Source organism: Mesocricetus auratus, unplaced genomic scaffold (assembly GCF_017639785.1).
Source record: "Mesocricetus auratus isolate SY011 unplaced genomic scaffold, BCM_Maur_2.0 Super-Scaffold_100009, whole genome shotgun sequence".
Lineage (NCBI taxonomy): Eukaryota > Metazoa > Chordata > Mammalia > Rodentia > Cricetidae > Mesocricetus > Mesocricetus auratus.
This window is the reverse complement of record NW_024429193.1, coordinates 48412344-48425548: the sequence shown is the minus strand read 5'-3', so window position 1 is coordinate 48425548 and position 13205 is coordinate 48412344. Positions and strand designations below refer to the sequence as shown.

Here is a 13205-nt window from a genome sequence, read left to right as displayed (position 1 = left end):
GGGTGTTCTCTGGCTTGAGCTTTCGTAGGTACTGTGCATGTTGTCACTACTACTGTGAGCTCATATGTGCAACTGGCTTTCTCCTTCACATTCATTGCTGCTCTCGTCACAATAAGCAGGAAATGTCTATCAATGGATGAATAAAAGTGGTACATTTACATAATGGAGTAGTGTTCCGCTGCTAGGAAAAATAAAATTATTAAATGTGAAGGTAAATGGATAGAGATGAAAACAATTACTCTGAGGTAACCCAGACCCAGAAAAGTAAATGTTGCGTGTTTTCTCTCATGTGTGAGTGTTAGCTTTGAATCTTCAGATAGGTTTGTTTCACTGGAAATATCCACAGAAGTCAGGAAATTAGTAAGGGGGGGCAGTTCTTTAAAGGGAGGGGAGACAGAACACAGCAATACAAAGGGAAGTTGGAGCAGCAAGGGTTAAATGGGGTGTGTATAGGATGGGAGGTGGAAGAGGAAATGCAGGAAAGGATAACTAACACAAAAATCTTTTGGAAAAGTTATATGAAAACTACTACCACAGAAACTTCCTACATAGACTACCTAAAATCATAGCATAGTGTCATTTCTCTTGGCTACCCTCCAAAACTTTGAGTCATGAAACATGTTGAGACCAAACTGGTCTTGACCTGGAAGCTTCATTTCTACTAGGCAGCTTTTTTTTTTTTTTTTTTTTTTTTTTTTGGAGGCTGTCGGACCAGCCTAGCCTCAAATTCACAGAGATCCGCCTGCCTCTGCCTCCCGAGTGCTGGGATTAAAGGCGTGCGCCACCACCACCCGGCAACTACTAGGCAGCTTTTATAGTGCTGGAAAGTGCTATGCATTCTGCCAGAGGAGAAAAGTAATTATTAGTCTTATTCAGTGGTGAACCCTGCATGCTACAATAATGGCCAACCTTGTAAGATATGGCCACTGGTGCAATAGTGGCAGTAATGTCACAGGAGTAACCAACCAGTTTCTAATTGGATATGAAGCCCACTCCTAAAGATGGAGCCCACACCACACCTGCACTGTTATTGGGGCCAGGAACTTGCATGAAGAAAGGTTGTAGGCCTTAGGGAAGAACCTACTACTATTTATTAGTCAGCTAACTGGACACAGAATGAGTTACTATTAAACCCATAGATTAGAGCATCTCCCAGACGTCATCCGAGATGCTTCCTTTTGCAGTAGATGGCAACTAATACAGAGACCTACAACTGGCCAAAGTGCAAAGAATAAGAGATTGTGGATAGCTCAGCCCTAAATGGAACATCTGTGTTATGCCCCCTCTTCCCATGGTAAGGGATCATTGTGGAAGAGGGGGCAGAAAGACTGTAATAGCCAGAGGTGGTGGGCATCAAGGAAGCTGTTTTCTGTGCCAACCTTTGGATGATGGGCTCAGTTTAGTTTCCACCACAGTAGATGGTGAAAGAAGGATCTTGTGTTCATTGCCAACCTGGGCTGCATATAGGACACTGTCACAAGCAACAAACATCAACACATATGTATGGGAAGTTTCTTAAAATATATGACGGCATATTGCTTTTAACACAGTTTCAATTTTATATAATCAAGGATTTTAAATCAAAGCAAAATAAAGGCCCCAGATACTCAAATTCCTTTTACCTAACAGGTCTATGGTTTTATTTTCTGTGTCTTACTCTTTTTTTGCACCCATATTTTATGATTTCCATAAAACATATATTTAAAAATAAAAACATAAAGTAGCATCAGACAGTGGGAAAACAGTAGAATAATGGGAGTTAGGTTTAGTATGAATTAAAATTTTGCCATTTTTGCCTGGCTTCTTTTCAGGTCCATGATTTCTTTGGCACATTTTAATAAGCTACATTCACCTGACTGATATTTTAACAGAAAATCTCAATATAATTGGTTCAGATTAGTTGTGACAGTTATGTTTCGAAAAATTGTCACAAATGCTGAATCAGCTGAGTGTAGTGGCAATCACCAGATTTCTATGGGTTTGAGCCAAATCTGGTCTACATAGCAAAGGTGAGGTCAGCCAGGACGTCGTGGTGAGACCCACATCTCAAAGGGGAAAAAAAGGCAAAAACAAAAGCAAAAGCTGACCCAGCAAATGCTGTCATTGTTCCTACAGGAAATACATGGTGAGTTTTCCGCAAATATGTGTTCACGATGTTCACCAACCGAACATATAACCTTGCTTCATTGTGTTTCTATTTAAAAATATCTAATTTAAAATGTGTCGTCACTTCATTAAATTTGAATTTATGGCCAACAGTACTATAACTATTCCTCAAATAAAAACTAGCTTAACATACGTGTTGCCTGCATGGGACACATCTAAGCTTCTTTGTGTTTAGAACAACAGTACATCAACAATACACACCCAGAGCAACAGCAAATTGCCAGCAAAAAGTACAAAAATGTAACATCTTGGCACCACAAAAGGATCCTTGTTTACAGTGTGAAAGTGGACACCGCAAAGGAGAACATTTATCTTGTTGGCATTTTGTTGTTGTTGTTGGGGGCGGGGCTTACACATCTAGGCAAGCACTCTACCACTGAGCTCTAGTCTTAGTCCAAACATCATGTTGTTTAATTTTAGCTGGAAACAAATGACCAGGGTGGGGCTTTTTTGTTTATTTTGTTCAGTTTTTATTTTCTTATAAATGTTTGTAAACCACAAAAGCACAGTTGAATTTGGAATTACATGTAAATTTAAGTACATAGACAAATTGCAAATAAAGAATGTGTGAGAAGTTAAAACCAACCATATAAACATTTCCAATTAGTTAAAACTACAAAACTGTTAATTATTTTTTAATTAGTCATCAGCTTGCTTCCCTGTTTTCATGTTAGGATCTGATGTGATTTAATCACAGGAAAATGAGTAAAAGAAATAGAGACTAGATAGAATTTGAGGTGCATTCTGGGAAAGCCTGGATTGCTGTGAGTACAATTTTATAAGTTATTCTATTGAAGATCCAGAAAGAAAATAAGAAAAGCCACTGTGGTCAGGTCTCAGAAATGAGGCACGGTGGGAAAGGTAAGGCTGTCTTCTATAGTGGCGAAGACATGGCTGAGTTGTGTTCATGAAGTTGTTATACAGAAGATGAGAGTTACTAGTAAGGATGAGATTGGAAATGCAGCCAAAGCATTTCTGGCTTTTGTTTGTTTGTTTTGTTTTTGGATTGGTTTGGCTTTTTGAGACAGGGTTTCTCTGTGGCTTTGGAGCCTGTCTTGGAACAAGCTCTTGTAGACCAGACTGACCTCGAACTCAAAGAGATCGCCTGCCTCTGCCTCCCAAGTACTGGGATTAAAGGCTAGGACCATCACTGCCGGATCCAACTGAAGCATTTCTAAGCAAGGTATTGCAGTTTCAGCTTGGCTTCCTGGCAGCTGATGCAAAGGGAGGGAAATGACTTAAGACAGAATTGTTAAGAAGAAAGGAAGCAGAATTTAAGGATTAAGAATTTAAGCAGAAAATCCTCAGTCCATCCATACTGTAGGGTAAAGGGCCAGCCAAAGAAACACACCCTGACCCTGAAACCAGAGCCAGTGAAAGAGACACACCCTGGTCCTGAAATGAGAGCCAAAGGCTGAAAAGGGCCAGCCAAAGAAACATGCTTTGGCCCTGAATTTAGCAGGAAAACCAACCAATCCCTGAGTGTGAAATCCAACCAATCTCAGTTCATCCAAGCTCGGGGATTGAAATCTGACCAATTCCCACCCTGAAAATCTTCACCCTGGAAAACCTCTGCCGCTGAGAAGTCTTGTATAAGCCCGGTGCCTGTTCAATTGGGAGCTGCCTTTGTGCACCCCAGCTCCCAACAAACCTCTTGAATGAGTTTTGAGTGGAAACTTTTTGCCAGTCGAACAGGGCAGAGAAATAACAGCTTTCGCTAAGCAGGAGCAGAATTGCTACATGGGGGGGGGGGGGAGGGACAGAGAAGTATCCCACGTGTCTGCAGGGAAGCTCCCTTAGCAAAGTGGAGCACAGCTCAGCTGGAATGGTTCTCTCTGATCTCTTGAAGAACAGCAGGATTGCTACATTCCTGGGGGGGGTACACACCATCCCCCACCAGAACAGAACTGTAGGTATTGCCAGGATACCTTCCCCTTCAGAGCTGTAACACTTACACATACTCCAAAAATTGTAAACATGAAGAAGATGGCCCAGAGTCCATTCATTGAAGGGGATTATTATACACATGAAGCACGAGTTTAATTAACCACTCAGCAGGAAACTGACAAATGGAAAGGGGTGAAGGAAGGCTGCTGGCCGTCTTGAATTTGATAGGATAGGGCTAGAGTTATTCAGCTAATGCATACTCCTCTGTAAGACCAGGAAGAATAAGCCCAGAAACAGTTCAGAATATCGCTGCCTGGGGTTCCAACCTCCAGCAGCAGCACAGGGCTCAAAGGGAAATCCAGAGTCAGCGTGTACTTTTTGACCTGAGGGGGAGAGAAAAAGACACGCATCTCATTCTCTCTTGATGGTTTCCTTCTTTATTCTCTGTTCTTCTCTGTTCTGTGTTCTTTCTACTGTACACTTTTTTCTACAGCTTATATACCCCAACAAAGTTTTTCAGGGATTATAATGTGATTACATTCTACTTTTTTCAGTGAATGATTATAATGAATGCGTTACATCATATTTTTCATCTCCCTTACATGAGTAAACATTTTATGTGTTACAGGTGAAAAATAATTTATCCCAAGGGCCCTCATACATTCACACCCAACCAACTTGTTACAGATTAACCCTGTAGGCAAGCAAGGTATTCTTCTCAGTCAGGTCTTTTACTGTCCGGCTGCATTTTGTAGTTACAGAGAAAGGGCAATTACTTCATTATTTATCTTGAAAGGTGATCTTATGAGGAACCTTAAAGGAATCACAAACCTAAACTTTTATATGTGAAAAAGAATCAGTCAGCTCTACTTTAAATCTCTAGGGTACACACCCCACCCATCAATAGCTTTCTCTATCAGGAGATTGAGGGCAGAAATGGGCATGAGGAATTAATCATCACCTTTGGTCACCAACCAACCCTGGCAAGAAAATCGTGTCAGCTAATGATATTTGGGCTTCTTTGTTCTTGTTCCACATTCAACTATGCGCCTTTTTCTAAAACTTTAGATTATCGTGTTTTGTTTTGTTTTTTACCTCAAAGCTATTTGACGGAAACGTCTTAGTCTAACTTTAAGTTATTTTTTCCAAAGCTTTGTTTCAGCTATTATGCACTCCAAAACCTGTGAACACATCTCCCAGCATTAAGGTTAAAAGAATTTAAGCAAGGCTACCGAGACTCATTGTTTTTCTTAATCATTAACTTAAACCAGTCTATACAGCTCCTCAATAGAAACTCATGTGTTCTAGCTGTGTGATTCTTGTTTACAATTTTAATCACCAAAACTCTATTTAAACTAACATTATTATTACTATCAACCAGACAGCACAGCTTAGGAAGGGATCATCTTCATAATAACCCATGGGTAAGAATGCCCAATAGGATGGGATGTTTCCATGAGATAAACACACTACATTACAGGCAGTGGGGATCTCCCCATACACATTCACTCCATGCCAGATTCCAGAGAAAGACAACAGCAGCAAACATGTAAAGGCACAGCAGAAGCAACAGACATTCTGGGGTCTGTGGTCTCAGACCTTGCCTATCCAAGGTTCAGCCATCAGGGATATTCCTCCTGATGGGCTGACACCTGAACTTCAGTTGCCGCCTGCTGCTCCTCTGACGTGGCCCCCGGTTTCAGAGATCATGGAGACTGCTTCCCCAGGTTCAAAATCGGGGAGGGGGTATGTCACAGGCTCAGTGAGCCGGATGTCTTCCACCCGAAGCTGTGGTACAGGCTACCCAGAGACGAAATACACTGAAAGCACATGGCTGGTTTCATCTCTCGGCTAGAGAGGTTTGTTGCAGGATGCACTGTATCTTGGGTCTCACCTGTATCTGATTCAGATGGTGTTTGTGATCATTTTAAATGGTCAACCTGATGCAGTAGAACCACCCAAGAAGAGACTCTATTGATTATGTAGCTCTACATACTATTCACTATGTAGCTCTGGCTGGCCTAGAACTTGTTATGTAGAGCAGGCTGGCCTCAAACTCAGAGACCTGCCTGCCTCTGCCTCCTGAGTGCTAGAATAAAGGTGTGCCCAGCAAAAACAAAGTCTTAATTAAGAGTTGACTAGACCAGGTGCGGTGGTGCTTACCTTTAGTCCCTGGTTTACAAGTCTTCCTTCCTGTACACACCTTTTTTTTTTTTTTTTTTTTTTTTTTTTTTTGGTTTTATGAGACAGGGTTTCTCTGTATTGTTTCGGAGGCTATCGGTCCAGCCCGGCCTCGAACTCACAGAGATCCATCTGCCTCTGCCTCCCGAGTGCTGGGATTAAAGGCGTGTGCCACCACCTCCCGGCTCCTGTACACACCTTTAATCCCAGCACTCAGGAGGCAGAGGCAGGCAGATCTCTGTGATTTCGAGGCCAGCCTGGTCTACAGAGTGAGTTCCAGGATAGGATCCTAAGGTACACAGAGAAACCCTGTCTTGAAAAACAAAGAAGTTGTCGAAATTAGGTTTGTCCTTGGCATGCCTGTGGGGGATAATCTTGATGGTTAATTGATATGCGAAGATCCAACCCACTGTGAGCAGCACTGTTCCTTAAGCCAAAGCTTCTGAGCTATATGAGGAGTGACCTTAGGTGGGTAGGTAATTAGGACATGATCTGCTTAGCCTTTCTGCCCTCCAAAGTCATAACGATAAGATGGCCATTTATAGCATGTGTAACGGCATATGCTGGTCACATCCGTACTGGGTAGCTAGAGTCAGGAGGATGTGTTACACAGTGCGTTCAAGCCTTGCTACATAACAAGACCCAAGTTAGAAAACAAATCAAAGATGGTAGGATTGGGCCTCAGCGAACATGGAATCTCTCAGGGTCCTGATCTTGGGCTTCCTGTCCTGCAGAATATGGTATTCCATCATCATAGCCAAGTGACTTACACAAGTGCCGTTCCACACACATTTGTGCTTGGAGGCATCTCGAGCTGAAACCATTCATGCCCACGTTCACACCACAGATGTAGACTAAAATGATCACTTATTTTTGGTAACCAGTAGATGTGGCTGGGATTGTTATTAAGAAGACTTATTTGGGGCTGGAGAGATGGCCCAGCAGTTAAGGAGCACTGACTGCTCTTCCAGAGGATCCAGGTTCAATTTCTAGCACCCTCATGGCAGCTCACAACTGTCTGTAACTCCAAAATCTGATAGCCTCACACAGACATACATGTAGGCAAAACACCAATGCACATAAAATAAATAAATTTTAAAAAGAACTACTCTAAAAAAAATTTATTTCTTTTTTTTCAACTTCAAAAAAACCTTATTTCTAAAGCAGATGGTTTTACGGGGCTTTCATGGTTAGCACTCATTTGATTGCAGTTTATAATTGTATTGTCATATGGAGTTTGAGAAATAGATTTCTTTTTCAGGATGCTTTATTGATTCCCAGTTCATGCTGCTGCATATAATGCACTCGTCTCCCAATGGTGAGCGCTAGCTCATTTTCCCCACTTGTTTAACCAGCTGGGGTAGTGGAGACTTGTCATGGGCGTCTTTTTCTTGTTTCACCCATGTGACCTTCATTTTCTGCAGGGCAGGGATGTGTTCATTATACCAAGTTCTTAAAAAGCAAGCAACCGTGCCAACAGTTTGGTGAAAGTTCCCTGGGAATGTTATAAAGGAAGGCTTGTTTTTTTTTTAATTGTTGTTGTTTGTTTGTTTTGTTTTGTTTTGTTTTTCAAGACAGGGTTTCTCTGTGTAACTTTGGAGCCTATCCTGGCACTAGCTCTGTAGACCAGGCTGGCCTGGAACTCATGGAAATCCTCCTGCCTCAGCCTCCTGAGTGCTGGGATTAAAGGTGTGCACAGGAAGGAAGACTTGGACAGTCTGAGCTGTTGGTGGTATGCACCCTGCAGAGCTGGGCGCTGCTTATGCAAGTCTCCTGGCTGCAGAGAGGATGAGAAAAGTCAGAGGGGGCAGTAAAGGAAGCTGCTGGACAGTAGCCAGTCTCTGTTTTATTTATCTAGAGATGTGTGTGTGTGTGTGTGTGTGAGTGTGTATGTCGGGGGATGGGGTGCAGAGGAGTCACCCTACTAGCTCTGACACGTGGTTTATCATCCTCAGAGACTGCTCAAGTAGGCATAGGCATGCCCTTTATACCTCTAGCTTCTACTGCCAAATAGTGACTGACAACAGAAATGTTAATTCCCAAGTTGTAAGGGGGAAAAAAGGCTCCTCAGAAATAAAGAGAAGTTGTCTCTAGTTTGGGGCCAAGAATGAAAAGAACTGGACTGTGGTTTCAGCTTAATTGGCACTTGGCTTTGGATAAATTGCCTCCCCTTGCACATCCGCTTGTGAAACACAGGAGTTGAACACATGGACTCCTCAGTCCTTTACATCTCTCATGTCCTCAGTTTTTGATTATTTAGTGAGGTTTCTCCCCACATTTGTAGTGTCTTATTAAATAATAAATGTGAACATTGCTGCTGATTTCCTCTGGCTCTGGGAAACTGACTTGCAATGTTTTCACCAACAGATAATCAAAACATATATGTATGTGTGTGTATTAGTCTTTGATAATTCCATATGTGTATATGTAATGATCAGGTAAACCCCCAAGTACTCCCTCAAGTTTCCTTGTATCCTCCCCCCAGTACCCCTACTAACTGAGCCTTGTTTTGGTTTTTCCTTTTTCACTTTCTTCTTTCCTTCTTCCCTTCCTTCCTTCCTCCTTCTTTCCTTCCTTCCTTCCTTTTTTCTTCTTTTGGGTAAGTCAGTAAGACCAACGATTGCTGCCCATACATGCATGGGTATGAGGCCATCCGCTAGAATATTTACCAGTGGGCACACCAACAAAGAAACACGCTTTTCCCTTCCCCAGCAACTACCAGCTGCCAGTAACTCCTCAGTAAAGGGTGGGGCCTGGAGACCCCCTTCCCCATCGGTATGGGAATTGTGGCTAGCTTGATCTTGTGCGGGTAGCCATGGGTGGTGCCACCTGAATGTGATAAGATAGTTAGCCATGCCACATCCAGCGTTTCACAGTAGTCCTCCAGTCATCCCCCAGCTTTTACATTCCTTCCACTTTTTCTGCGATGCTCCCCGAGGCTTGGCAGAGGGTGGGGGCTGATAGAGATACCCCATTTAGGGCTGAGCACAAACTAACTGCTTGACAAAGGCTGAAAGCCCAGGTCCCTTTAAATTGAATCGATATTAAGTTTGAGTATTCTGTGTCATTTTAAGAAAGTTGTTGCCGGGTGTTGGTGGCGCACGCCTTTAATCCCAGCACTCGGGAGGCAGAGGCAGGCGGATCTCTGTGAGTTCGAGACCAGCCTGGACTACCAAGCGAGTTCCAGGACAGCCTCCAAAGCCACAGAGAAACCCTGTCTCGAAAAACCAAAAAAAAAAAAGAAAAAAGAAAAAAGAAAGAAAGTTGTGCATGGTGTTAGACCTGTCAGATCCTACTGATTCTGTTGTTAGTTCTCAAAACTCTGCACATGAATTCGGATACCACCCCAGAAGTTTTACTGGAATGGAATTTGGGGAAAACTTTGAGAAACCAAGAGTCAGAGTTGGTTGTTTGCTTTCTCTAGTTGTAGTTTTCATGCTACATGAACTAGCAGCTTATGCCTGCCTTAGGGACGCTAACCTCTCAGAGGAAACCGTCAAGACCACTACTACTTAATCACCAACTTTACTGTAAGTCACGTGGATTCCTAGGTTAGTTAGGAGCCCTTTGGCTACAGTTAGCAGAGATCCAGTTCAAACTAGTTGGAGTAAGAAGGAAATTGTTGATTCACATAACTAAATACAGAGAAACTGTGTGCTCAGGGTCAGTACCTTCCCCGTGCTGTGTGCTCTGAATTACTTCAGTTGCCCTTTCATTATGAAAAGAAATATTACTTTTTCTGCATTGCATTCATGTACCACATTGTGGGGGTTTCTCAGCAATGATGCTTCTACATTTGGGGCCCAGATAACTTTCTATTGTGAGACTGCCCTGTGCATTACAGCATGTTCTGCAACCTCATTGCCTAAATAGTATCTGGATTGTGCTAATCAAAACTGTCCTCAGATAGCTCTCAAGTAGGAGTGGAGGACAAATCCACCCCAGCTGAGAACCACTGTCTGAAAGGAGGCTAACCAGTTTTAGTAAGTGGCTTATCTGTATTGTGTTCCTAGAAAATCTCAAGGGAAGGCATTCTTCTCTTTTTGGCTCGACCTTAGGTCACTCCCCCATCCTGGAACCTATCACTGGCAAGGGAAGTACACATCCTTCAGACTAATCCCACCCTGACTGAGAAAGTCTTGAAGGGCACTAAAGGCCAAGGAGTCTGGCAGGCCTGCTATACCACATTCTAAATACCCCTCTTTCCCCCTTCTCTCTCTCAGTGAGGATTATGGAAAAAACTTTAAGGATATTACAAATCTCATCAATAACACCTTCATTCGGACAGAATTTGGCATGGCTATTGGTCCTGAGAACTCCGGAAAGGTGAGACTCATTCCTGCATGTGAAGTAGGTACTCCTTGCCATCTGAAAGATGTTAGTGTTGGAAAGACCCAGGGGTTCACAGTATTATAATTAGTTTAAATTGTCAACATGACACAGTCTAGAGTCAATCAAGAGGAGTGTCAGTGGATGATTGTATCAAAGTGGCCTGTGGGCATGTCTCTGGGGGGTTGTCTATATCAAACTGGCCTGTGGGCATGTCTCTGGGGGGTTGTCTTGATTGCATTAATAAAATGTGGGAAGACCTAGCCCAGTGTGGGCAGCACAATTCCCTAGGCAGAGGCGCATAGACTGTGCGTGAGGAAAGGGTGCTAAGCACAAGTGGGCATGCGTACTTGTAGTCACTCTCTGCTTTTGGCTGTGGATGTAACCAGCTGCTTCAAATTCTTGTCTTGGCTTCCACACAATGATGGATTGTAACCTGGAATTGTAAGCCAAATAAACCCTTCCTCCCCTACGCTGTTTTTTATCAGGGTGTTTTATCACAGCAACAGACATGCAGTTAGGATAGCATTTTAGTTTGGTATTGCTATATTTTAAAATTAAACATTATTTGATACTGATTGTCTAGGGTTTCTGTTGCTGTGAAGAGACACCATGTCTAAAGCACCTCTTTTAATACTAAACTGGGGTGACTTGCTTACATTTTCAGAGGTTTAGTCCATGATCATCATGATGGCTTGCAGGCAGACATGGTTCTGGAGAAGGAATTGAGAGTCTTACATTCTGACCTGCAGGCAGCAGGTCACACTGTTGAAGCTTGAATAAAGGAGACCTCAAAGCCCACCCCAACAGTGACACACTTCCTCCAACAGGGCCACAGATAATCCAACAAAGCCACACCTCCTAATAATGCCACTCCCTATGAGCTTATGGGGGCTAATTACATTCAAACTACCACACTGATCATAAGAGTGGGGTTTACCACATTTTTTTTTCTAGTTCACATCCAAGATGCATCAAAACCTTTTATACTTACTTGGTAGTTGTTCAGCACTGCAACATGTACTCCCTTTGACAACATTGTAGTCTTTAGGGAAACTACATCTCAAAACTAACCAGAGTTTAAAAAAATCACAGGCATGCAGCATTGGCTCAATTGAGGATATCTGTCTTATAAGTATAAAACTTGGAGACAAACACACACACACATAGACAGACACACATAGACAGACACACACATAGACAGACAGACACACATAGACAGACACACACATAGACAGATACACACATAGACACACAGACAGACAGACACACATAGATACACACATAGACAGACAGACAGACAGACAGACACACACACACACACACACACACACAAACACACGCACGCACGCTTCTGCAGGACCATCCCCTGCTCTCACGATGCTCTCCCTAACCCTGGCCTTTCCTCTCCCCCGGCCAGGTGATATTAACAGCAGAGGTATCTGGGGGAAGCCGAGGAGGGCGAGTGTTCAGGTCATCAGACTTCGCCAAGAACTTTGTGCAGACAGACCTGCCCTTCCATCCTCTGACTCAGATGATGTACAGCCCTCGGAATTCCGATTACCTGCTCGCTCTCAGCACTGAGGTGAGTCCAGTTGAACCTGCTTTCCTTGGTTACAGCAGCACAGTGCACCGGCTCTAAAGGATCCTCTAGTGTGCTGCATTAGACTTTTCCCCAGAGTCTACCTATGATGAAACGGGGGCGGGGCTTTACACTCTGCTCCCATCTGGGCGTGGCTTCACATACCATCTCTTCCAGGTACCTATGATGTATAGTTGTCATCACATGGTTTTTTAATGAATGAATGTCGGCTGCTGCTGGAATAATGAAGTGGAGAACAGTTTGTAGTCATCATTCTTGAACTACAAAGGACAAGTATAAATTGTCACCCTCCTAAGACTGTCTCTGTTGCCAGAGGAGAGGAAGTTGAGGAGAACAGAACTGAAGACTGATCCTGCCGAGAAGGCCCCAGTCAGTTTCTGCTGAGCCAGGGAAACCGTCCCACCCCCATGAGGCTGCTCAGTGAGCTCCTGTTGTCAATACATTTGACAGACATGTGTTCTTTAATGCTGCATTTCAAAGCCGTGGCCAGTCCTGCCTCCAGGGACCTCCATTTGCTTGACTCTGTGACTCCATTCTCTTTGACTATTCTACCTTTCTAGATGCTCCTTCTTGGTGGTCTCTCTCTTAAACTCCGTTCAACTTACCTTAACTGCCTCCTGCTCGTTTTGCACTGAGTAACCACTTAGAATGTAAATACCCTCACATCTTTACCTGTGGCTCTGGCTTCCCAGAGGCCATCAGATTCCGGTCCTGCTGACCCCAGGTGTCTCCAGGTGTGTGTCCCACAGGCAGCTTCGACTCATTCCCAACTGAGCTCTGCTCCTCTCTCAGGCATGTTCCTACAGTATTTATAGTAATTACACACACACACACACACACACACACACACACACACACACACACACACACACACACACGACTATTGGAAAAGTCAGTTCTAGGCTGGCTTTATTTCTGGCTGATCACATTCCTCAAGGCCATGGTTGAAGGCCTCATCAACTCTTACTGAATCAACTGACACTTCTGGCTGGGAAACTCTGAAATCTATTTTCCCCATTCTCATTGGTTGTGACCCAAA

The 13205-nt window shown here is 43.4% G+C and overlaps 1 protein-coding gene across 4 annotated transcripts in view; it reads left to right on the top strand.

The window, feature by feature from the left end:
• The window catches only part of Sort1 (sortilin 1), an 84793-nt gene that overhangs the window by 33879 nt on the left and 37709 nt on the right, over nt 1–13205 (top strand). For all 4 annotated transcript variants that reach the window (XM_040752058.1, XM_040752057.1, XM_040752060.1 and 1 more), the window contains exons 4-5: nt 10458–10560; nt 11984–12148. In XM_040752058.1, coding sequence (XP_040607992.1) covers nt 10458–10560; nt 11984–12148 — 268 coding nt within the window. The remainder of the gene's footprint in view (nt 1–10457; nt 10561–11983; nt 12149–13205) is intronic.